Source organism: Leucoraja erinacea, chromosome 12 (genome assembly GCF_028641065.1).
Source record: "Leucoraja erinacea ecotype New England chromosome 12, Leri_hhj_1, whole genome shotgun sequence".
NCBI classification, from domain to species: Eukaryota; Metazoa; Chordata; class Chondrichthyes; order Rajiformes; family Rajidae; genus Leucoraja; species Leucoraja erinaceus.
The window spans coordinates 8,474,683-8,498,376 of record NC_073388.1 but is presented as its reverse complement, the minus strand read 5'-3'; the positions used below and the strand labels follow the sequence as shown (position 1 = coordinate 8,498,376).

General features: G+C 43.5%; 1 protein-coding gene across 3 annotated transcripts in view; it reads right to left on the bottom strand.

Annotated features, from left to right (window-relative positions):
* The window catches only part of LOC129702042 (glutamate receptor 3-like), a 228,766-nt gene that overhangs the window by 80,372 nt on the left and 124,700 nt on the right, over nucleotides 1–23,694 (bottom strand). For all 3 annotated transcript variants that reach the window (XR_008724311.1, XM_055643554.1, XM_055643555.1), the window contains exons 7-9: nucleotides 14,462–14,569; nucleotides 7,818–8,024; nucleotides 949–1,319 (exon numbers count right to left, since the gene is read on the bottom strand). Coding sequence is in view for 2 of the 3 variants with exons in the window: in XM_055643554.1 (XP_055499529.1) it covers nucleotides 949–1,319; nucleotides 7,818–8,024; nucleotides 14,462–14,569 (686 nt within the window). In the remaining variant the exon portion in view is untranslated. The remainder of the gene's footprint in view (nucleotides 1–948; nucleotides 1,320–7,817; nucleotides 8,025–14,461; nucleotides 14,570–23,694) is intronic.

Genomic DNA, 23,694 nt, shown 5'->3' with positions numbered 1-23,694 from the left:
TAAGATCATAAGTGATCGGAGCAGAATTAGGCCATTCGGCCCATCAAGTCTACTCCGCCATTCAATCGTGCGTGATCTATCTCTCCCTCCTAACCCCATTCTTCTGCCTTCTCCCCATAACCCCTGACACCCGTACGATATTCCTCAATGATATTCATCTGGCCATTTATTGTTCGATGAGAATGCTGCTTAATTTTCCAATAAGTGAGTGAATTAAATCATTTACCCGGTAGGTAAAGTTAAAAAGGAATTCTAAAATCTCAAAGAGAAATCACTGAATCCAAGAACCTGATTTTACAATTAAAAAATTTACAGAGAACAGTTTTTTTTTTAAGCCTTCCTTCCACCCATGAAGGTCTACAACGTGAGATACTGCAACCTGTAAATGGTATGAAGCCAATGGGAAACAGAATGGAAAAATGAAAGTAAGCTGGAGAGAATGGTTTCATTAATGCAAACTCAAAGAAAAATAGCCAAGACCGGCTTGGAGGTGCCCCTTAAAGGGGCTGCTGCATTTGATTTTCGAATTTTTCCATTTAAAATGGAGGCGCTTACAAAATGTAGCGTGATTCTGTTATATACACCGGACATTTGACCGTAAAATGCGATATGCAGCAAAAACACGGTAGCCCTCCAAGGGTGCTGGAGATAGATAGACCTTATGCATTTTACGGTCTCAGCATGGTGTATATAAGTTATTCAGATAGCTGTGCGAATGACATTGAGAATAAGCCACTGGGCATTTTGAGCGGGGTGGCAGACTGAATGATGATTGGATGGCTGGTGGATCTTACCGCGCTGGTATGAGTAATAATATTGAAAGAAAAATTTGTCGAGGGGGGAGTGAAATTAAAAAAATAAATAAAGGTGGAATGAACGTAACGTATATGCACCATGGCATCAGTTTTTGACCATAAAATGCACAAAGGTAATGTGATAATGACAAACCTTGGTGAAATATCGCATCCTTGCTGCATAAAGGCACCCAGAGAGAACCAGAGACTATTAAATATCCCAAACTCATTAGGTGGCTCAGTGTTTTGGGGATCGCGTCCTTCTTCATTTTCTTCCATGTGCCATTCATAAGGACTGAACCGGCTGACCAAAAAAAGGACTACGCTGACTCCAATGTAGGCGAAGACTATGCACATCCAAATCTCATAAGCCAAAGGGTCCAGAAAAGAGAACACTCCCGGTTTGGACTTTTGGGGCTTCTTTATCATTATTGAAATACCGAGACTCATGAACGGTTTGGAAAAGTCAATGACTTCTTCTCGAACCAAAGTTATAGTGAGTGGTGCTACAGCAATGTCAGCTCTCTGGAAATGGGGAGAATGCTAATTAGTATCAAAACAATCATTTACAACAAAAAACATTGCAATAACTTTATAGAAGAAAACGATAACATTACTATTGCAGTTTGTACTTATTAATGCTATTGATTATGGAACTGGAAGTTCTCCTATCCAATCCATTAATATACATGGCAACAGTTTGAACACCAACATATGCCCAGATTTGTACTAAACTGAAAATTATGACTTGCCCCTACTAATGTCTTTCTTTTATACAAACTTAACTTTAGAAATTGAGAAACATCATCATTATTTTAAGGAAAAAAACACCCCAATTGTTTAAGAAAAAGCAACAATGCAGTGGTCAGCATTGAGTTTTGTTTGTGAGCTTTCTTTTGCTGGGTGGATTAGTGGAATCATCTTTAAGAAATGTAGCGGTAAGCTGTCGTCTTGAACAACTCTTGTTCTTGTGGGTGGTGGAGTTAATATTTCTGGATGGGAATTTACCAGGCAGCGCTACAATTCAATTTGAACTTGAACTTGAACTTGAACTTGAATTGGGTTCAGACCCAGCGATGATGATTGAACAGAGAGTGCTTGGCATATTTCTATTGAAGAGACCCTGGCAAGTTGACCCAATGCATCTCGTAGAGTGTGCGGGCTGGACCCATGATGGACGTCGGGTTTGCTCAGGGTAGTGGGTGGGTCTCTTTCTTCTACATTGATGCTGAAGTTTAGTTTATTGTCACGTGTACCGAGGTACAGTGAAAAGCCTTTGTTGCGTGCTAGCCAGTTAGCGGAAAGACTTCACATGATTACAATCGAGCCATCCACAGTGTACAGATACATGATAAATGGAATAACGTCTAGTGCAAGATAAAGTCCAGTAAAGTCCGAATAAAGATAGTCCGAGGTTCTTCAACGAGTTAGGTAGCAGCTCAGTATTGACACTCTAGTTGGTGATAGAATGGTTCAGTTGTTTGATAACAGCTGGAAAGAAACTGTGCCTGAATCTGGAGGCGTGCATTTTCACACTTCTGTACCTCTTGCCTGATGGGAGAGAGGAGAAGAGGGAGTGACCGGGGTGAGACTGGTCCTTGATTATGCTGCTTGGAGCTTCACACATGCAGGCAGGTGTCGACATCCATTAGACCTGTGACTTTATGGAATGGCTCTGGAAAGTCTGCCACTGAGCCCCTTGATGCAGAATACATAGCCACTGGTGCAAATAGTCCACACAATATTTCTGTGTTAGTCTGGGATATTGATAATAGACACGCAGGGTTAAGATGAGGCTTAAGAATCTTTTCAGAGACAGTGGAATACTTTGGTGATAAGGAAACAGGTTCATCCTGGGGACTGAACCATGACGAGTGATACGTACAACTTTTGTCAAAGCAGATGTAATGCCCCTGTCCCACTTAGGAAACCTGAACGGAAACCTCTGGAGACTTTGCGCCCCACCCAAGGTTTCCGTGCGGTTCCCGGAGGTTGCAGGTGGTTGCCGGAGGTTGCAGGTAGTGGAAGCAGGTAGGGAGACTGACAAAAACCACCGGGAACCGCACGGAAACCTTGGGTGGGGCGCAAAGTCTCCGGAGGTTTCCGTTCAGGCTTCCTAAAGGCAGGGGCATCATATCATTTAAGTGCACATCGTCATCTACCTTTATGCAGGACTTGCTGCAAACTGATCTACCTGGTCTGGCGCTGGAAGGCAACAACCCTACCACTGCCCTACCACTGCAAATCCATAGCCTCAGTAGCCTTGATTATGACAATTAATGTTCTTAATCAAATTTTGGAGCCACTCAAGCTTGGCATAAGATAGCTTGAGTTCTGCTCAGTTACTCTGTACCTCAACTTAGTAATTATTTGTTTCATGTAAGTTCCCGTGATTCCTGGGGAGATTTCTCTTGGTTCGACTACCCTGCAGTGTCCACCCTATTCTGTGTTTATCATCCCTCTCAATGGGGATTTCAACGGGCAATATTTCCCTAAGCCCCAGTCGGTAAACTACATTGAAATTAAGAACAGAAATATGAATAGTCAGCAGACCAGGCAGCGTCTGTGGAGAGAGAAGTCAAATTAAAATTTCAACTCAATGTCTTTCATTGGGTGTGTTTCCTTTGCTACAGGTGCTGCCAGATCTGGGAAATATTTCCTGCCTTTTCCGCTTTTATTTCAGCTTGCTGGCAGTGATTAGTTTGTTTCTCCAAGTGCATTGGGATTCTGTACTGCTACCTGCGACGTGTTGCTTTTATTTATTTGAGGCCATGGCACAAATTTGGAGCAAACATTGCATCTATATTTTCAGTTCATTGCCCCAGGGCAGGTCATGCACTTCACTCCTGTTTCATGCAGACACAAGGCACTATTTTGTTATGACTGTCACTGCGTTTATAGATTGTGGATGTGACATGGATGAAATCTAGTTCAGCTTAGTTTAGAGATACAGCACGGAAACAAGCCCTTTGGCCCACCGAGTCCGTGCCGATTAGCGATCCCCGAACACTAGCACTATCCTACACACTAGGCCCAATTTACAAACTTTACCAAAGCCAATTAACCTCTATGTCTTTGGAGTGTGGGAGGAAACTGGAGCACCCGGGGAAAACCCACGCAGGTTAGGGTGAGAACGTGCAAACTCCGTACAGACAGCACCCATAGTCAGGATCAAACCCAGCTCTCTGGCGCTACAAGGCAGCGACTGTACTCGCTGCGCCACTGTGCTGCCCCAGAAATTCTCTGCTGTGGGTAAGGATGCCAAGATTCGACTGCCTTGAAGGCTGACAACTTGAGTCAAGCATCTCTAAACCCATCTGTGCAAAGGTTTGAAGGAAGTTCCAAACTTGGTAAATAATCTTAGTTGCTGCCACGGCAACGAGTTAAAGCCCTGTCCCACTGTATGAGTTCGTTCAAGCGCTCTCCCGAGTTTAAAAAAAAAATCAAACTCGTGGTAAGCACATAGAATGCACTTAGCGGGCACGTCGGAGCTCGGGGACGTCTCTTAGCGGCTCGTAACGCTGACGGCATGTACTCGGGAAACGCGGTAAGCTCGGGAAGACTTGTGAAGATTTTTCAATATGTTGAAAAATGTCCACGAGAGCCCCGAGTACCTACGAGCGGCCATTATCGTAAATCTCCGAGTTCGAAAGGGCAAACTCGGGAGAACTCTTGAATGAACTCATACAATGGGACAGGGCTATAAGTCTTTTGGTTCCAGTTCACAGGAGTACAGTCCAGCAGAGCAAAGCTGGATAAGTGGCCTGAATGTGTCTTCACAAGTTATAGGAATAGAATTAGGCCATTCGGCCCATCCAGTCCACTCCGCCATTCAATCATGGCTGATCTCTGCCTCCTAATCCCATTTTCCTCCCTTCTCCCCATAACCCTCGACACCCGTTCCAATCAAGAATTTGTCTATCTCTGCCTTAAAAATATCCACTCACTTGGCCCCCTCAGCCCTCCTGATTGCTGACTTCATGCTTATAAGTGACCCATATCCCCAGCTAGTCTCAAGAGGCTAATGGGAAGCCAGAGAAGGAACATTAAAGCCACTACTTTTCAGGGTAATGATTCATCAGAGTAGTCCAGTCACTCCACTCAGAAATATGTTAATCAAGTCCATTAAATGGCAGTAGTGGTGAAGTGTCTGAACATACATTGCAGATGAATAGAAAATAAGAGCGGGCACCAAGATGGTTGTGGAAGCCATCTTCATTGAGCAGAATATGGCATGCTGGGGCCAATACATGAAGAAGATGGCACATCGACTTTGACTGGAAGGCTTGCCAGCGTTGATTGGCTTTCTGATAGCAGGTCAGCGTTGCTCACTTCTATTTCTTTCTTCTCTTCCACCTCCTCTGCTTGCACTCTATTAAAGCTTCTCTTTCCCCATGGAAACATTGATGCAAGGTGCACCGAACAATGATAGTGTTCAACGCTCTGCCATGGCTGTGGAGCAGCAGGCATCTGATCTGGTCAGATGGTAGCAGTTTCTGCTTCAGCAGGCTCAGAGGGTGCTGTATTAGATTTGAACCACAGTGCCCTGGCACGCAGGCGCGACCAAGCGAGGGGGGGCCAGATGCCTAATCTCTCTGGTTACATGCGTATTGAGGCCTTGCATATTCAGATAGCTGGCCATCCAACAAAAACACTTCTCACACCGTTGTCTCCTTGCTTTGGCCAAATTGACAGAAAGAGCTCCCCTTTGTCGAAAGTGGCAGATATAGCACAGGCAGATGCAGATACATCAGAACTGGTGCAGGCAGTCTGCAGAAGCATCTCGACCCGAAACGTCACACATTCCTTCTCTCCAGAGATGCTGCCTGTCGCACTGAGTTACTCCAGCTTTTTGTATTTAAGAAAGAACTGCAGATGCTGGAAAAATCGAAGGTAGATCAGTCTGAAGAAGGGTCTCGACCCAAAACGTCACCCATTCCTTCTCTCCAGAGATGCTGCCAGTCACACTGAGTTACTCCAACTTTTTGTGCCTAACTTTGGTTTAAACCAGCAGCGGCAGTTCCTTCCCACACATCAGAAGTGAAAGCTGTGCAGTTCTCGCAACCGGAAGGGCCATTAATGCTGACATATCTTAGAGACTGCCCTCTACCTTGTCTTCAGAGGTCAGCGTGAGGATGATTTGTGTTAGAAAGATCACAATTGATATCTTCAATGAGGCTAGTCTTATTCTGGGTTTGATCTTTCGTATCAAAACAGTTTTTCAGACGCTGACCATTGGAACTTTTCAACTCCATCATTGACCAAGTTGTCTAATTTGCTGTGCTTGTGGAATACATGGGCTGCTGGTGTAAGCACAATTTTCAGACACTGTACTGATTTGAACCTTGGATGCCAATTCAGGCACCTGATGTCCACATTGAATTAGTTGTTCCAAATTTCCAAAACTTATTTTCATTCGGAAGAATATATGATCACTTGATGGTTTCTCATGTTGGACTTGGTTCCACTGGGAATGTAAACGTTAATCGGTTGATCATATATACGCCACATTTTATGCAAGAGAGGCGCGCAGATTTTGAAGGGAAACTGGAAAATAATCTGGAGAGATCGACCATGTTACATCACATATAGATGAAAGTCACCTTTTCTCTCCATCTCTCCCACTCTCTCCATCTCTGTCTCTATCTCTATCTATCTCTGTCTCTGTCTCTGTCTATCTCTGTCTCTCAATTTTCAATTCAATTTCAATTTAAAAACTGTATTGGCATGATAAAAAATACATTATTATATTGCCAAAGTATAAAACATGACATACATATTTAAAATGCATAAGTATAAATACATGTCTCTCTGTCTCTGTCTCTCTCTCTCTGTCTCTCCCTCTCTATCTCTCTCTATCTCTCTCTCTATCTATCTCTTCCTCTCCCTCACTCTCACTCTCATTCTCAGTCTCACTTATTCTCTCTCTCTCTGTTTTCTTTCAAGTACACTGAATTGAACAGTCGACCTGGTCCAGCCACCTAGAATGCTCCAAATGGCAAATTTTCTCCCCGAGGGTTCTGTTTGAGTGCAGCACAATTAGTACAGTTGCAATTGTGGGGAGAATTCACAGGACTGTTCTTTACAAGGCTGTTCTTCATCATCCAAAGGTAAGCAAAATAACTAGAACTGCAAGCTTCTTAGAGCAAGGTTGGATTGAACCATGCACGTGGCCACCATCGACTAATATATCTATCTGAAGAGAACTACTTTAAAAGAATGCATGTAAAATCTCTGTACAACAGCAGTTCTATACCAATGAAGTGCATTGAGACTGAAACTTTACAAGGAGATGGGCTTCCATAAACTGGATCAATGAGCAGTCCCTGATCAATTTAATTATCTAGTAACCGATACTTTCAGTTCATTAATTAACAACCCAAGTAACATGAAATAAACACTTCTGCCTAGAGAATTGTCTTTCGCCAAAGAGTCAATGAAACAGATGCATAGTGTAATTACCAGGCACTAATTCATTGTGCACTTGGACTGATTTTCTGAGGACCATTTACTTGATGATAGTAAAACTATTCCATGTTGCCTGCAACGCAGCCTTGGATTGTGAAGTCATCTTTATTCTTTGTTCTAGCATCAGTTAGAAGAAAGTAACATTGCCCCCAAAATAGCCATGGCAGGCCATAACTTTAAAGTGAGGGGGGGAAAGATTTAATGGGAACCAGAGGGGTAGCATTTTTAAACAAAGGGGTGGTGTGTGTATGGAACAAACTGCCCGAGGTGGTAGTTGAGACAGATACTATCGCACGGTTTAAGAAACATGTGGACGGGTACATGGATAGGACAGGTTTAGCGGGATATGGGGGAAAAGCAGGCAGGTGGGACTAGTGTAGATGGGGCTTGTTGGCTGGCATTGGCATGTTAGGGCCTGTTTCCACGCCTATGACTTTCTCTGATTCTATGATTATGCTCTGTGTGTTAAAGTAGAACTTTGAATAATCCATGTCCGATTTTCGGCCTGCATTGCATACAAAAAATGTCTCTAAACTTCCTTAAACTGATACTTACCCCATACACCAGCTCCCCCACCATTCCATTCCAGATTTTAGTTTCAGGGTCTCTAGCTCCATATTTACCATCAGGGACAACAGAGAGTTTATATTTAATGCCAACATGCTTGGCTATTTCAAAAGCTAAATCCACACAATAGCCTTCATATCTATCATTTGCACCAAACTGTTCATGATTTTTCTTCAGCATTACATACGGTGATTCCTGCAACAACAAAAACATGCATAAGTGAATCATCTAAACTGAGAGTGGATCAAGGTTCGTCCACTAATTTTTCAACAATATCATCCACATATATGCACTTTTTAATATATATATATGTATATATATCTGCACTTACTACAATCACTGTAACCCATACAGTGTGTTTTTTTGTGAAGAGGCAGTAAGATGATGAGTGGTAATAAGTAAATATCATAGACATGTTAATTTCAGTGTAATTGGCACAACGCATTATAGATATGAAATCGTGGAACTTAAAAAGGAGCACAGCTGTTTTTTCCTACAGATAACACACCTGATTTGACCCGACCCACTTAATATCTACAGCCTCCTGAAGCAGCACTTGATCTGGCCCTAAATTCTACAACATTAGAGAAAGATCTATCACCGTTGACCACTATAGTTGTCAAAACTGAAAAGCAAACGTTTCGACCATTGGCCGAGCGCAAATATCACCGGTACCAATTTCAAACCAGGAAAGTAAACTTTATTCTTTTATTTTAAACACACCACTCCGTTCATGGAAGCTGTGGCAATTTACAGGATTTTTTTGGGAAATCAAAATGTGGATGGGGACTTTAGAAATCTGATTTAATTCACCTGGGTTCATGTGTGTATATATTTATATAGTGGTATATGGACACACTGATCTGTTTTGTAGTCAATGCCTACTATGTTCTGTTGCGCTGAAGCAAAGCAAGAATTTCATTGCCCTATCAGGGACACATGACAACAAACTCTCTTGAACTTGAACTTGGGTCCGATGCTTAATAAAAGGGGTGTAGAAGGAAGGAACTGCAGATGCTGGTTTACACTGCAGATAGATATAAAGCTGCAGTAACTCGGTGGTTCAGGCAGCATCTCTGGAGAGAAAGAATCAGTAACGTTTCAGGTCGAGACCTTTCTTCGTACTGATGAGGGGATGGGGTGAGAAGTGTCACGCCAATTACCTCAAGCTTATAGTACTACTTCAGATAGGTTGGAGCATATCCAACCCAAATGGGAAAGGTGTTTAAGTGTTTAAAAAGTGTTTAAACCAGAAATAGTGGGAGGCATCCTTGGGCATCAAGCTATCCAGCAGAAATTAGTGAGTGATTGGCACAAACTCCATGGGTTAAAGTGCTGTATCTTGATCTTATAGAAGTGTACAAAATCTCGAGAGTAATAAATTAAGTACGCCAAGTCTCTTGCCATGAGAAGGGGAATCGAGAACCAGAGGACATAGGTTTTAAGTGGGGGCGGGGGGGAAATGATTGAATAGGAACCTGAGAGGTAACTTTTTTACACAAAGGGTTATGGGTGTATGGAACAAGGAAACTTGAGGCAGGTACTAGTACAATGTTTAAGAAAAATTTAGTACATGGATAGGACAGGTTTAGAGGGATAAGGGCCCAACACAGGCAGGTGGGACTAGTGTAGATGGGGACATGTTGGTCGGTGTGGGCAAGTTGGGTCAATGGGCCTGTTACCATGATGTATGACTCTACACTGTATATCTCTATGCCACTAAAATTGGCAGGAGATAGGAGTTTAAATGGAAGAAGCCAAGATAGCGTTCCTAAATTATCCCAAAATTCCAGTGAGGCACACAAAACATAAATATTTCTTCTCCAGACCTTCCACCTACTCCCTTTGGGACCACTATGGAGACCTACCCTTATCCTTCTCTACTGCCCACATATTGCATCTCATCTCCATCCTTCCCCAAACGTTTAGAGGAACGTTGAAACCTCCTACTCTTATCCCCAGTTTCTAACAATAGTTCTGGAGCAGAGAAGGTAGTTTGCACAAATGTAATTAAGTCAGGATGTCACAGGGTCTTCCACCAAGCAGCCACCCCTCTAAGCCTCGCCCACGCTACTCCTGAATTGTCCTGGGTACTCATCCACTCAGAAGTTTACTTTTTTAAATTTGTGTTACCGAGAGGTTCTCAATGTTGCTGCAAACGTTAGTTCTTCTCTTCCCTTGCGAGGGTTCGTGATTCATGCCTGTGTCCAGTTTTATGGCCTCACACGGTCCTCCATTTCAAATAGTTCAAGGCTGAACCCAGCTGGCTATTATTAAGACATATGTTTCAATGTAAGTGCCAGGAGCATTCGACAGAAAGCCTTTAATGTTGAGGCCGCACCTGCCCTCCCTCTCAATGTGGACACATAATCACGATCAGAATTTAGACACGGAAATCCTGATTAATCGTCCTCTCTTCAATCAGAATTAACCTTGGTTAACCTTAGTCAGCACAATGGTGCAGATAGCAGAGTTGCTACCTCACAGGTCCCGTGACCCCGCCTCGATCCTGACCTCTGGTGCTGCCTGTGAGCAGCTTGCAAATTATTTCTGTGGCCGCATCAGTTTTCATCCTGATGCTCCAGCTTCCTCCCAACATCCCATAGGCATGAAGGTTGGCAGGTTAATATACCGCTGTAACTTGCCCCGAGCGTGCAGGTCCACGGTAGAATCTGAGAGGCGTGGATGGGAATGTGGGTGTGAATAAAATGGAATCGGTGCAAATGACTGTTCAATTGTCAGCATGGATTCAGTGGGCTGAAGGGCCTGGTTCCATGCTATACGACTCTCTGAATACTCCATTATTGTTGTAGTAAATATCCCCCCTTTTCAGCACATGTAAGGAATGGAACCTGGAACAGTTTAGTTGTAAATTTTCCAGCCAATTTCAGTAGCTGGGAATTAAGTTCAGGATGCAACTTAAAGCTGCTCCTTTCATTCTAAGGAAAGCAATTTGGCTCAGAATGGCCATTGCATTTCGGTCAACCTTTGAACTTCTCAGATGAGACATTCTGTTGTCACGGAGATGGTCCGTTCAGAGTTTTGAATGTGTAGGAAGGAACTGCAGATGCTGCTTTACACCGAAGATAGACACAAAATGCAGGAGTAACTCAGCGGGCCAAGCAGCATCTCTGGAGAGAAGGAATAGGTCTAGACACCTGGGCACTAGATCTAGACATTAGACTTAGACACGAGACCTAGACAAGAATGGTATTTTCCTGTTCTCAAGAGATGCTGCCTGACCCGCTGAGTTAGTTCAGTTTAGCTTAGTTTATTGTCACATGTACCGAGGTACAGTGAAAAGCTTTTTGTTTGTTGCGTGCTAACTGGTCAGCGAATGGACAATATATGCTTACAATCGAGCCATTAACAGCCAGTAGATAAATGGTACAGGAATAACGTTTAGTGCAAGGTAAAGCCAGTAAAGTCCGATGAATGATAGTCCGAGGGTCACCAGCATTTTGTGTCCATCTTCAGGGTTTGGTATGATAGTTTGCAATGTTAGCAACAAGCGTATTAATGCTACTCAAACTGTGCTATTAACCGGTTTGCTTTCGAAATTCTTTTGTATGGGACTTGGGAATGTTATACAGTGCATTCAACTGAACCTGACAGCACCTTTTCAGGCGTAACATCACTGAATTTTTCACCAGGTGCAATCCGATCCTGTCTCTTCATAGCACAGATTAGCAGCGGCGTACAGCCCTGACGCAGTTCATGACTGATTATAACGGAGAGAAACAAAGGCCGTTCTCCTGGTGAATGCCCTCGGCAGGTGACAGCCCTGGGAAGGGCACGGCTTGACAAGTTACCTTTGTCAGTGTTGATTCGGTCTAAGTAATGGTCAGTACTGAGTCTCAGACTTGTCCCCGGTTTCACTTCACTTGCTGCCATCAGTATCTCCAGCTCTTTATCCCAACACGGCTGGGATAGATTCTCGATGGCAACTGCCAGAAATAAATTGATAGGCGTAGGAAGGAACAGTAGATGCTGGTTGAAACCGAAGATAGACACAAGAAAGCTGGAGCAACTCAGCAGGGCAGGCAGCATCTCTGGAGAGAAGGAAGGAACAGGTGACGTTTCAGGTCCAGGCCCTTCTTCAGACTTGTCTGTCCCGCTGAGTTGCTCCAGCTTTTTGTGTCTATCTTAGAAATAAATTGCTGATACTCCGCATCTGCCTTACTGAGGAAGGATGTGCTGGCTCTGGAGATAGTCCAGAGGACGTTTACAAGTGATCCCAGGAATGAGTGGATTAACCTATGATGAGCGTTTGTCGGCGTGGGCCTGTGCTCCCTGGAGTTTAGAAGAATGAGCGGGGACCTCCTGGAAACATACAGAATAGTGAAAGGCTTGGATAGAGTGGATGGGGAGAGGAAGTTTCCACTAGTGGGAGAGTCTTGGACTAGAGGTCAATGACTCAGAATTAAAGGACGTTCATTTAGGAAGGAGATGAGGAGAACATCTCTTTAGTCAGAGGGTGGTGAATCTGTGGAATTCTTTGCCACAGAAGGCTGTGGAGGCCAAGTCAGTGGATATATTTAAGGCAGGGATAGATAGATTCTTGATTAGTACGGATGTCAGGTGTTATGGGGAGAAAGCAGGAGAATGGGGTTAGAAGGGAAAGGTAGATCAGCCATGAGTGAATGGCATAGACTTAATGGGCCGAATGGCCTAATTCTACTCCTATCACTTAGGACCCTACAGTTTGCCATCATAAAAGTTACAAAAATGTAATGGAGATAGTTCTGATTCATGAAGTTGGGATTCCTCAGTTTAAGAAAAAAAAAGTTATATTGAAGCACTGTATTCTACAACAGTGTAAAAAAACAGGCAAACCGTCCATGCAGTGACTGACACAACACTGACTGGGAACTTTGGCAACGTTTGTCCAATGATGTAAATTCACCGCTAGAGATCGATCGAGCAAGTGAGCATGTGTAGAAAATGTTTGCGGGGAAAAAAGTGACAATATCACATACAAAATGAATGGACATTTATTGAACAGTATTTGGGATCTTTTGCTTCTTGAAAAAAAGTGACAATAGAAGACAATAAAAAAACGATGGCAATAAGTGGAACTTATAAAATGAACTCCCCCTGTTACAGACTCCATGTTACATTTTTTTAACACTTTTAACATCACCCATTTTAGTGAGAAAAGTACAAATAAGATCTTGAACATTGGAATAATATTTGCAAAAGTAAGAAAAATAAATTGCTATTATAACGTAATACAGTTGTATTAAAATCAAAATGCTTTAACATTTAATATAAATATAATCTGGAAATACTATTGCAAAACATAACAACATATGAAGTTTCTTCTCCCTGTTTTCATTGCAACCTCTACTCCTGACCCGAAACTCTCTGCATTTTTGGTGACATTGACATAAAGAAGTTCCAAACAACTAAGCCTTGCTAATATCATTGGATATATCCATCTTTGATTTTAAGAAATATTCACTGGACTGTGAATAGTATTGTTGCCCATAAGCATTCTCATCCTAAAGTATCAAGGTGCAGATCAAGATGGCCATTGTTATAAAGGAATAGCAGATCAGGCCAACAATTGAGTTTATAGATCTATGCTGAAACCATCTTATATATTAGTCACACTTAATAACTAACAAAGTTACCTGTACATGCGTTTAAGGGGGTATTGTGAGAATACAAGTCAGTAACAATGGTGAGATCAACACTGACTTGTAGCTCAGATGGCCAACCCTAAAAGCCATTGAACATGTTTGCTTTAGGGACCTGTCCATGCAACATACTGTAACTCCCCTGATTGAAAGCTGGCAGCAGATAAATCATAAGCTTGAAGATCATTAAGGAAATACAAGAGACTACAGATGCTGGAATTTGGAGCAAACGTGCTGGAAGAACTCAACAGCATCAAGCAGCATCTCTGGAGGCAAAGGAATGGCAGACATTTCGGGTCAAGTCCTGATGCAAGGTCGTGAACCTGAAATGCCAACCATGTCTTGGTTGACATCCACAGATGCCGCTTGACCCACTGAGTCCTTCCTTCCAGCAGTTTTTTTTTTTTTTTTTACTAGCGTGAAAATCATCATATTTACTTTCTTACACGTAATGGCGAATCACCACATCAAATTGAAAACAGGTCACCATGCAATAATTGATTAATTATTGGACCTTGCGTAGAACCGTACTTGTTTGTAGCATCGTTCCCTGGAACCTACATTTGCAGTTCCTCTGAAATCCACAATGGATTTCTGTAGTTGTTGTTCACAAGCAGACAGACAAGCATATAGATAGGTAGCCAAGCAGGCAGGCAGGTAGGCAGACAGACAGACAGGTAGACAGGTAGACAGGTAGTACCTCTGTCCCCTTTTGGGGCGGAGGTAATAAATTACTGAGATGTACCGCTTAGAGAACAGAAGCGAGTCGCCACCAGTAATATATTACTGTATTTGGGAATCAGCTTAAATCTTATATTTAAGTCTGCACTAATATCTTCTCACAGTCAGTCAGTGACATTCCATTACTGTGTAGCTCTCTGCAAAATAATTTGTTGGCAAAAATTAGAGTGCGGAACATAAACGAAATGCACGAATTTTATTTTTATTTTTTTTAAAGTTAGTAAAGTATTGAATAAGGGTGGTACTCACCATGATTGTGGTGACCACTATGGTTCTGTTTTCAGCAGAAGTCGATTCATTGACCTGCTGTACTTCGGCAATAGTCACGAGTCTTTCATATTCATTCCAGTGCCCGATCTAAAAGCAGAAGAGATTCAACGCTTGTTACTTCAACTTTATAGTGTCCTGAATCTGAAGGTGTGTGTGTGTGTGTGTGTGTGTGTGTGTGTGTGTGTGTGTGTGTGTGTGTGTGTGTGTGTGTGTGTGTGTGTGTGTGTGTGTGTGTGTGTGTGTGTGTGTGTGTGTGTGTGTGTGTGTGTGTGCGTATTCACACTTCTGTACCGTTTGTCTGATGGGAGAGGGGAGAAGAGGGAGTGACACTCATCCTCGATTATGCTGTTGGCCTTCCCTAGGCAGCTTGAAGTGTAGATGGAGTCAATGGAAGGGAAGATGGACACAAAAGGCTATAGTAACTCAGCGGGTCAGGCATCATCTCTGGAGAAAAAGGAATAGGTGATGTTTTGGGTCGAGACCCTTCTTCAGACTGAGAGTCGAGGGAGAGGTGGACTAGAGGTATAGATAGTGAAATAGCGAGATATAGAACAAGGAATGAAAGTTTACACAAAAAAGTTTGGAGAAACTCAGCGGGGTTGCAGCATCTGCGTGGAGCGAAGGAAATAGGCAACGTTTCTTGCCGAAACGTACACTTATTTCCTTTCTCCATAGAATAATTATATTTGAGGGTCTTCCTTTTTTTATAATTTCAAAGGGTTGTCTCTCGCTATTTGAAGAAGGGTCTCGGGCCCAAAACGTCACCTATTTCTTTCTCTATAGAGATGCTGCTGCCCCGCCCGCTTTTTTGTGTTACTTTCCAGCGCTTTTTGTGTCTATCTATAAGTTTTTTACGAAATAGCGTTTCCTTGCCATAGAGAAACTGCAAATTGTAAATATGCATTTTTTGTGAACCTTCGATATCCAGCATCTGCAGTTCCTTCTTAAACACAAGTGAATGAAAGTTTGGTTTGGATGAGTTTTGGGCTGCGTCCACAACACAACTTCGTGCAGAAACTCTACACTTATTTATTTCTCAGAAATAATTACATTTAAGGGTCTTCCATATTCATTTAGGGTTGTGAAGGTTTGAAGACAGTGTGGAAAAACGTCACCCTTCGGCCTCAACTGCCTGCCCACTCCACTTTTCAGCCTAAGGTTTTACAATAGTGTGCCCAGAAACTAGGGTAAATATGCATAATTTGTGAAAAAATCACTGGAGAAACTCAGTGGGCAGTTTTGGTGAGTGCAGCAGCATCTATGGAGCGAAGGAAATAGGCATAGCGTGAACATTGTGGGGCCCTTCGCCCAACTTGCCCTTCTTCAGACTGGGGTCAACTAGGGTCTGAAGAAGGGTTTCGGCCTGAAACGTCGCCTATTTCCTTCGCTCCATAGATGCTGCTGCACCCGCTGAGTTTCTCCAGCATTTTTTGTGTACCTTGTCCCAACTACACGAGTCCCACCTGCCTGCATCTAGTCCACATCCCTCCAAACTTGTCCTATCCAATTAGTTAATTATTTGTACTAATCTGGACAATTTCACACTAAGGGTTGCGAAAACCAAGGTGACGAGATTTCTATCAACCTCCTCATTAAATTTTAAAACCATTTGCCGACAGTGGCATTGCCATTTGTGCTCGCAGTTAGAGAGGGAACTGCAAGTTTAAATTAGTCAACTCTGCTCATTCCCTGCAACCATTTGAGATGTTTATAGGGTCTTAGTTTGTAACTGATAGTTTATCAGGTTGGGGCAGGTCAGTGGCGCCTCATCCATCCAGGGTCCAGGGTTCGATCCTGACTACGGGTGCTATCTGTACGGAGTCTGCACATTCTCCCTGTGACCGCATTGGTTTTCTCCGGGTGCTCCGGTTTCTTCCCACACCAGAAAGACCTGCAGGTTTGTAGGTTAATTGGCTTCGGCAAAATTGTAAATTAGGTCATAACGTCATAAGTAATAGGAGTAGAATTAGGCAATTCGGCCCATCTGGTCAACTCCGCCATTCAATCATGGCTGGTCAATCTCTCCTTCCTTCCCTATTCTCCTGCCTTCTCCCCATAACATCTGACACCCGTACTAATCAACATGGGCAGTTGGGACTAATATAGATGATGTATCTTGGTCGGCTTTGGCAAGTTAGACCCAAGGGCCTGTTATCATGGTAGATGACTCAAGGACAATACTAATGCTAGTACAAATACTAATGCAAATACAAATTGTTCCTAGTGTGTAGGATAGTGTTAGTGTATGGGGTGATTGCTGGTTGGCAAGGACTCGATGAGACAAAGGGCCTGCTCCCCGCTGTATCTCTAAATTCCAAAGTCTAAAGTCTACAGTGATACTTCTCAACTCTATTTCACATCGCAATTTCACCCAAATGTGTTATTTCTTTGTTCGAAATCTTGCCTTAAGTCTGGGTCCAGCTGATAAACTTCCACTGTGAAGCTTGGAATCCACAACCTAGGTAGATACATCACCGTGGGAGATAATATGAACTCGGTTTGTACTCGCTAGAATTTAGAAGATTGAGGGGGGATCTTATAGAAACTTACAAAATTCTTAAGGGGTTGGGCAGGCTAGATGCAGGAAGATTGTTCCCGATGTTGGGGAAGTCCAGAACAAGGGGTCACAGATTAAGGATAAGGGGGGAAATCTTTTAGGACCGAGATGAGAAAAACTTTTTTCACACAGAGAGTGGTGAATCTCTGGAATTCTCTCCCACAGAAGGTAGCTGAGGCCAGTTCATTGGCTATATTTAAGAGGGAGTTAGATGTGGCCCTTGTGGCTAAAGGGATCAGGGGGTATGGAGAGAAGGCAGGTACAGGATACTGAGTTGGATGATCAGCCATGATCATATTGAATGGCGGTGCAGGCTCGAAGGGCCGAATGGCCTACTCCTGCACCTATTTTCTATGTTTCTATGAACCAAAATTCCTTCGGTGTAATTTGATCATGTACCTCAACTCTATTACCCAACATTGCTTGAAACCTTTGAAGCCATGTTTAACAAAACCTATGTCCTCAGGCTCTTGATTGCCCTAGTCTGGGCTAGAGACTCTGTGCATTCACATTGTCTATCCCTCTCATGGTTTTATACACCTTTATGATATCACTCCTCAGTCTCCTGCACTCCAAGGAATTGTGTTGGCATTTGGTGGTAAGAAAGTACCTGTACTTTAATTCAGATTTAATGCAAAATTGAAGCCCCAATGCATATATTGATGACTGTAAAAGACTGCGTTAGGGAGAGCAGTTTTCCAAATACAGGTGTAATTTGTGTTGGAGTTTATTCCAAGACTGCAGTGGTGAATGTGCTATATTGTAGCTGTTGTATATTTGGAAAAATTCTGTTGTATTAATTCCATTCCCTTGTCACCAATGCAGGATAATCAGACTGCTACTGTGCTCCTTATTTGGTCCTGAATTGAGATTTCAGCCACATATCCGTCCATAGACACAAAAAGCTGGAGTAATTCAGCGGGGACAGGCAGTGTCTCCGGAGAGAAGGAATGGGTGACGTTTTGGGTTGAGAGTCAGGGGAAAAGGAAATGAGCGATAGAGAGATATAGGCTGGAGTTTAGAAGGATGAGGGGCAATCTTATGGAAACATATAAAATTATAAAAGGACTGGACAAGCTAGATGCAGGAAAAATGTTCCCAATGTTGGGCGAGTCCAGAACCAGGGGCCACAGTCTTAGAATAAAAAGGAGGCCATTTAAGACTGAGGCGAGAAAAAACGTTTTCACCCAGAGAGTTGTGAATTTGTGGAATTCCCTGCCATAGAGGGCAGTGGAGGCCAAATCACTGGATGGATTTAGGAGAGAGTTAGATAGAGCTCTAGGGGCCAGTGGAATCAAGGGATATGGGGAGAAGGCAGGCACGGGTTTTTGATTTCGGATGATCAGCCATGATCACAATGAGTGACGGTGCTGGCTTGAAGGGCCGAATGGCCTCCTCCTGCGCCTATTTTCTATGTTAGACAGAGATATAGAGAGATATAGAACAAATGAACAGGTAGCTTACCAACCCAATGGTATGAACATTGAGAGACGCAAAAAGGTGGAGTAACTCAGCAGGACAGGCAGCATCTCTGGAGAGAAGGAATGGGTGACGTTTCTAGTCGAGATTTCAGACCCGAAACGTCTCGACCTGAAACGTCACCCATTCCTTCTCTCCAGAGATGCTGCCTGTCCTGCTGAGTTACTCCAGCATTATGTGTCTTCCTACATAATCTCTGCAAAATCATACATCTAAATCATACCTCAGCTGAACCTTAGCTCACAACTTTATCCTTGCCATAGTCAACTACGGACCTAGATTTTAGTGGCATCTCTGGTTGATCATTCATCTTTTAATGTACTTCTTGTTATACAGACACATGCCAGAAGGCCATTCAGCTCATTGTTTTCACGCCTGCTACTAGGGGATTCACATCCTCTTGCAAATACGACATCAATGCCTTCTGTGGCTTCATCGGGTCTTGTTAGGCTGCATTTGGAGCATTGTGTGGAGTTCTAGTCGCCCCATTACAGGAAGGATGTGGAGGCTTTGGAGAAGATATAAAAGAGATTTACCAGAATGCCGCCTGGATTAGAGGGTCCTAGTTATAACGAGCGATCAAACAAACTTGAAGCGTTATCTCTAGAGCGTTGGAGGTTGAGGGGAGGCCTGATTGAATTATATAAAATGATGATAGGCATAGATAGAGTATATAGTCAGTACCTTATTCCCCAGGGTGGAAATGTCAATGACTAGAGGGCATAGCTTTAAGGTGAGAGGGGCAATGTTTAAAGGTTATATTTGAGAGTTTATTTTTTTAGGCAGATGGTGGTGGGGGCTTGGAACGTGATGCAAAGGGTGATGGTGGAAGTATATATGTTAGTGGCAGTCAGGAGGCTTTTAAATAAGCACATAGATATGCAGGGAATGGAGGAATACGAATCACATCCCAAAGATGTACAGGTTTGTATGTTTATTGCCCCTACAGTGTGTAAGAACGCGTAAGTGTGCAGAGATCGCTGGTCATCGCGGACTAGGTGGGCCGAAACTGAGAAGGATGAGAGGGGATCTTATAGAAGCATATAAATTATTAAGGGATTGGACAGTCTAGATGCAGGAGAAATGTTCCCAATGTCGGGGGAGTCCAGAACCAGGGGGTCACAGTTGAAGAATAAGGGGTAGGCCATTTAGGACTGAGATTAGGACATTTTTTTTGTTGAGAGTTGTGAATCTGTGGAATTCACTGCCACAGAAGGCAGTGGAGGCCAATTCATTGGATGTTTTCAAGGGAGAGTTAGATTTAGCTCTTAGGGCCTAAGGGCTGAATGGCCCACTCCTGCACTTATTTTCTATGTTTCTGTGAGTGCCCGCATTTTAAATGCATGCATGACGGCATCTTACACGTATGAGCACCGGCATCTTACACGCAACAGTGCCTGCATGTTACACGCATGAGCACCGGCATCTTACACCGTGCGTGCCAGCATCCCTGCCAGCCAAGGACATCACGGGTACGTACGTGTGCGGTAGATTGGGAACGCGGTCCGATCGGAGGACGCTGACACGGGATCCGCGCGGGACTCAGTCGGGACACGGTTTGTTAAGCTGCAGCCATTTTATGGAAGTTAGGCTGATGTACCATGTTCATAGTCAGTTAGTAAATTAATGTCAAATTACTTACTCGATTGTTGTAATTGTTCCGGGCAATAGTTTACTTTAGAGACAGTTTACTTATAGACACAGCGCACAAACAAGCCCTGCGGCCCACGCAGCCCGCACCGACCAGCGATCCCCGCACATTAACACTGCCCTACACACACTAGGGACAATTTACATTTATGCCAAGCCAATTAACCTACAAACCTGCACGTCTTTGGAGCGTGCAAAGAGACTGAAGACCTCGGAGAAAACCCAGGCGGGTCACAGGGGGAACGTACAAACTCCGTACAGACAAGCACCCGTGGTTGGGATGGAAGTGGGGTATCTGCCCCTGTCCCACTTAGGAAACCTGAACCGAAGCCTCTGGAGACTTTGCACCCCACCCAAGGTTTCTGTGCGGTTCCCGGAGGTTGCAGGTGGTTGCCGGAGGTTGCAGGTAGTGGCAGCAGGTAGGGAGACTGACAAAAACCTCCGGGAACTGCATGGGAAACCTTGGGTGGGGCACAAAGTCTCCAGAGGTTTCCGTTCAGGTTTCCTAAGTGGGACAGGGGCATTAGGCAGCAATTCTACCAGTGCCACCGTGCCGCCCACATACAAAACACTATCCCTGCAAAATCATCCATCTCCACTCTGCCTCAGCTGCACCTAGGCTCACAGCCTCATTCCTGTCCTTGCCATAATCTAATTCATACTTGTAGTTTTTCCACAAACCAGCACTTGCAGTTCCTTGTGTCTGCAGTTTTGTGCAGTGGAGGATCTGTCATGCACCACCACGCCTGCAGCTGTTATTGTGCAGTTCTCTAATGATCGGCTGAAAAAAACTGAAAGCCTGATGCAAACCTAAAGCAGCGTCAAAAAGAACCAAATCTGGCAGTATTTCAGCTGTCAGTTCCACATGAGGACAGTGGAAATTAAGATTGGGGCCTCCACGAAAATCCAGTGGCTGGTCTGATTTAATCAGTTTCCCTTTTTGAGTGATCAAGTGAATTAGGTTAAAGTGTTCCTCGGGCTATATGAGGTGAAATGGCATGGGATTTAGCTTCTTCAAACTAATCAGATCCGCACACACACGCTTATCAAAGAATAACATTGGTAGGGTTGAGAAAACTGGCAGTATTGTCTCACCATTCTCAGCACACGAGATAATCTAAACCATTCAGTTTTTATCTTAAAACACTTGATTTCCTATGCTGATAGCAGTATATTAAATTGCATGAGGCATAGAATGAATATGTTATTTCCGCCTGTGACAGGCAGGTCACAGTGCAGTTTTTTGATTGCGTACTCAAGGTATGCAAATATTCGCCACATAGATGTGGTAGACAGCCAGAATCTTTGTCCCAGGGTGCTGATGTCAAAGACTAGAGGGCACATCTTTAACGTGAAAGAGACTAAGGAGATGTTTAGTTTAGTCTAGTTTAGAGATACAGCACGGAAACATGCACCTACCGAGTTCACACTGACCAGCGATCCCTGCACACTAACACTATCCCACACACACTAGGGTCAATTTACAATCTTTGCCGAAGCCAATAAACCTACAAACTTGTACGTCTTTGGGATGAGGGAGGAAACTGCGCTCCCGGGGAAAACCCACGCAGGTCACGGGGGAGAACGTGCAAACTCCGTACGGACAGCACCCGTAGTCAGGATCGAACCCGGGTCTCTGGCGCTGTGAGGCAGCAACTCTACCGCTGTGCCGCTGTGTCACCACAGTGTGAGGCACAGATGTGTGGGGCGAGGTTTTTTTTACAGTGTTTGGCGGGTGCCTGGAACATGCTGCCAGGGGTGGTGGTGGGGACAGGTATAATAGTGGCAACTAAGGGCCGGCAAATGGATAGATATGATTCACGTGCAAAGTGGAGTTGGAGTTATGTTCGGCACAGACATTGTGGCCACAACCGTTTTTTACTGTGCTGTACTGTTCTCTATCATTATATGCATACCCTTCTGACTTTGAATCAGGATCTGATTCATTCATTTAATTACAAAGTTTAAAGCACATCTGCAGTAATGCATTTTTTATTGAGAAAATTGCTATTCTCATAGATCCATATCAATATATCTCAATGTCAAGAGAGGATTTTAATATATCTGGGCAAAGCATCCAGACCCATTTACCATGTAAATATACAGCTATCTTTCTACCCTGTGAGATCAAGGATTTAGCAACACCTATTTATTGAACTGTTTCCCCCACTGAATCGTTGCTGGGGATATGAGTCTCTGCCAAATAACCGAGACTTCGTCAACTACTCAAAGCGTGCCACCTAGGTAAGCCAAGATGGCCCCCAACCCAGGCGACTATTTGCGTGCCAGCCACAATATTACAAATATGTCAAATATTACAATTGCTCCACACTCTTAAATCTCTAACACTGTAAATGGCTCCATTATAATCTGTCTCTCCACTGACTGGATAGCACGCAACAAAAGCTTTTCACTGTTCCTCGGTACCACGGGAGTTTTTTCTCCAGTGTAGCAGTGAGACGTTGGGTGAAGGTCATGTCATAAGTGATAGGAGCAGAATTAGACCATTCGGCCCATCTACTCTATCATGGCTGATCCATCTCTCCCTTCTAACTGCCTTCACCCCATAACCTCTGACACCTGTACTCATCAATAATCTATCTATCGCCGCTTTAATCATTGTTTTATCATTAATGTCTTATTATTAATAATGTTTAGTGATTTCTGAGTCATTCGTGACTGTCATGTTGTTACTTGTGGGCGGAGCACCAAGGCAAATTCCTTGTATGTGAATACTTGGCCAATAAACTTACTTACTTAAAGATATCCTTTGACTTGGCCTCCATAGCCTTCTGTGGCAAAGAATTCCACAGACTCACCACCTGCTGACTAAAGAAGTTCCTTCTCATCTCCCTCCTAAAGGAAGGCCCTTTAATTGTAAGCCTATGACCTCTGGTCCTAGACTCTCCCACTAGTGGAGACATCCTCTCCACATCCACTCTATCCAAGCCAATGAAGTGTTCCATTAGTAAATTACTGGTCTATAAAAACTCAACTCACACCGGAGATTCAATGTGGGATTTGTGTTGTTTGTGCACTTCACCACGTGGTTCATCTGCCAACTCAATTATTTACAGAACTCTGTTTAAAACAAAAAACACAGCAACACTCTGAAACAAACTGTGCCTGGCTCATCGTTGACTGTTCTCAGAGATGACTGAGAGCAGGGAGTTGGATCAATTTGGGCTATTACCTTGGCTCTTACTGAAGTTGGGAATCATTCACTGCTGTGCACTCTGCAAAAGAAATGGGCTGAGTATCGATTGATAGCTCTGGGTCACTATCCGGTAACAAGAACAAAGCAGACCTCTTTTACTTCATTAGAGACATTCGCCAATTCATCCAACTGCTTCTCCAGTCTGCGTTTGATCTTAAGTTTTAATTAAAAAAGAAGGTATTGAATTTTTTTCCCTGTACTGTAATATTACAGTTAATCAAAATATTAATTTGTCTTGTCACATAATCCAGCTTTAAAGTGGTATTATATCTGGGCTTATGTTGGGTCGGACCTGTGATTAAAATCAAT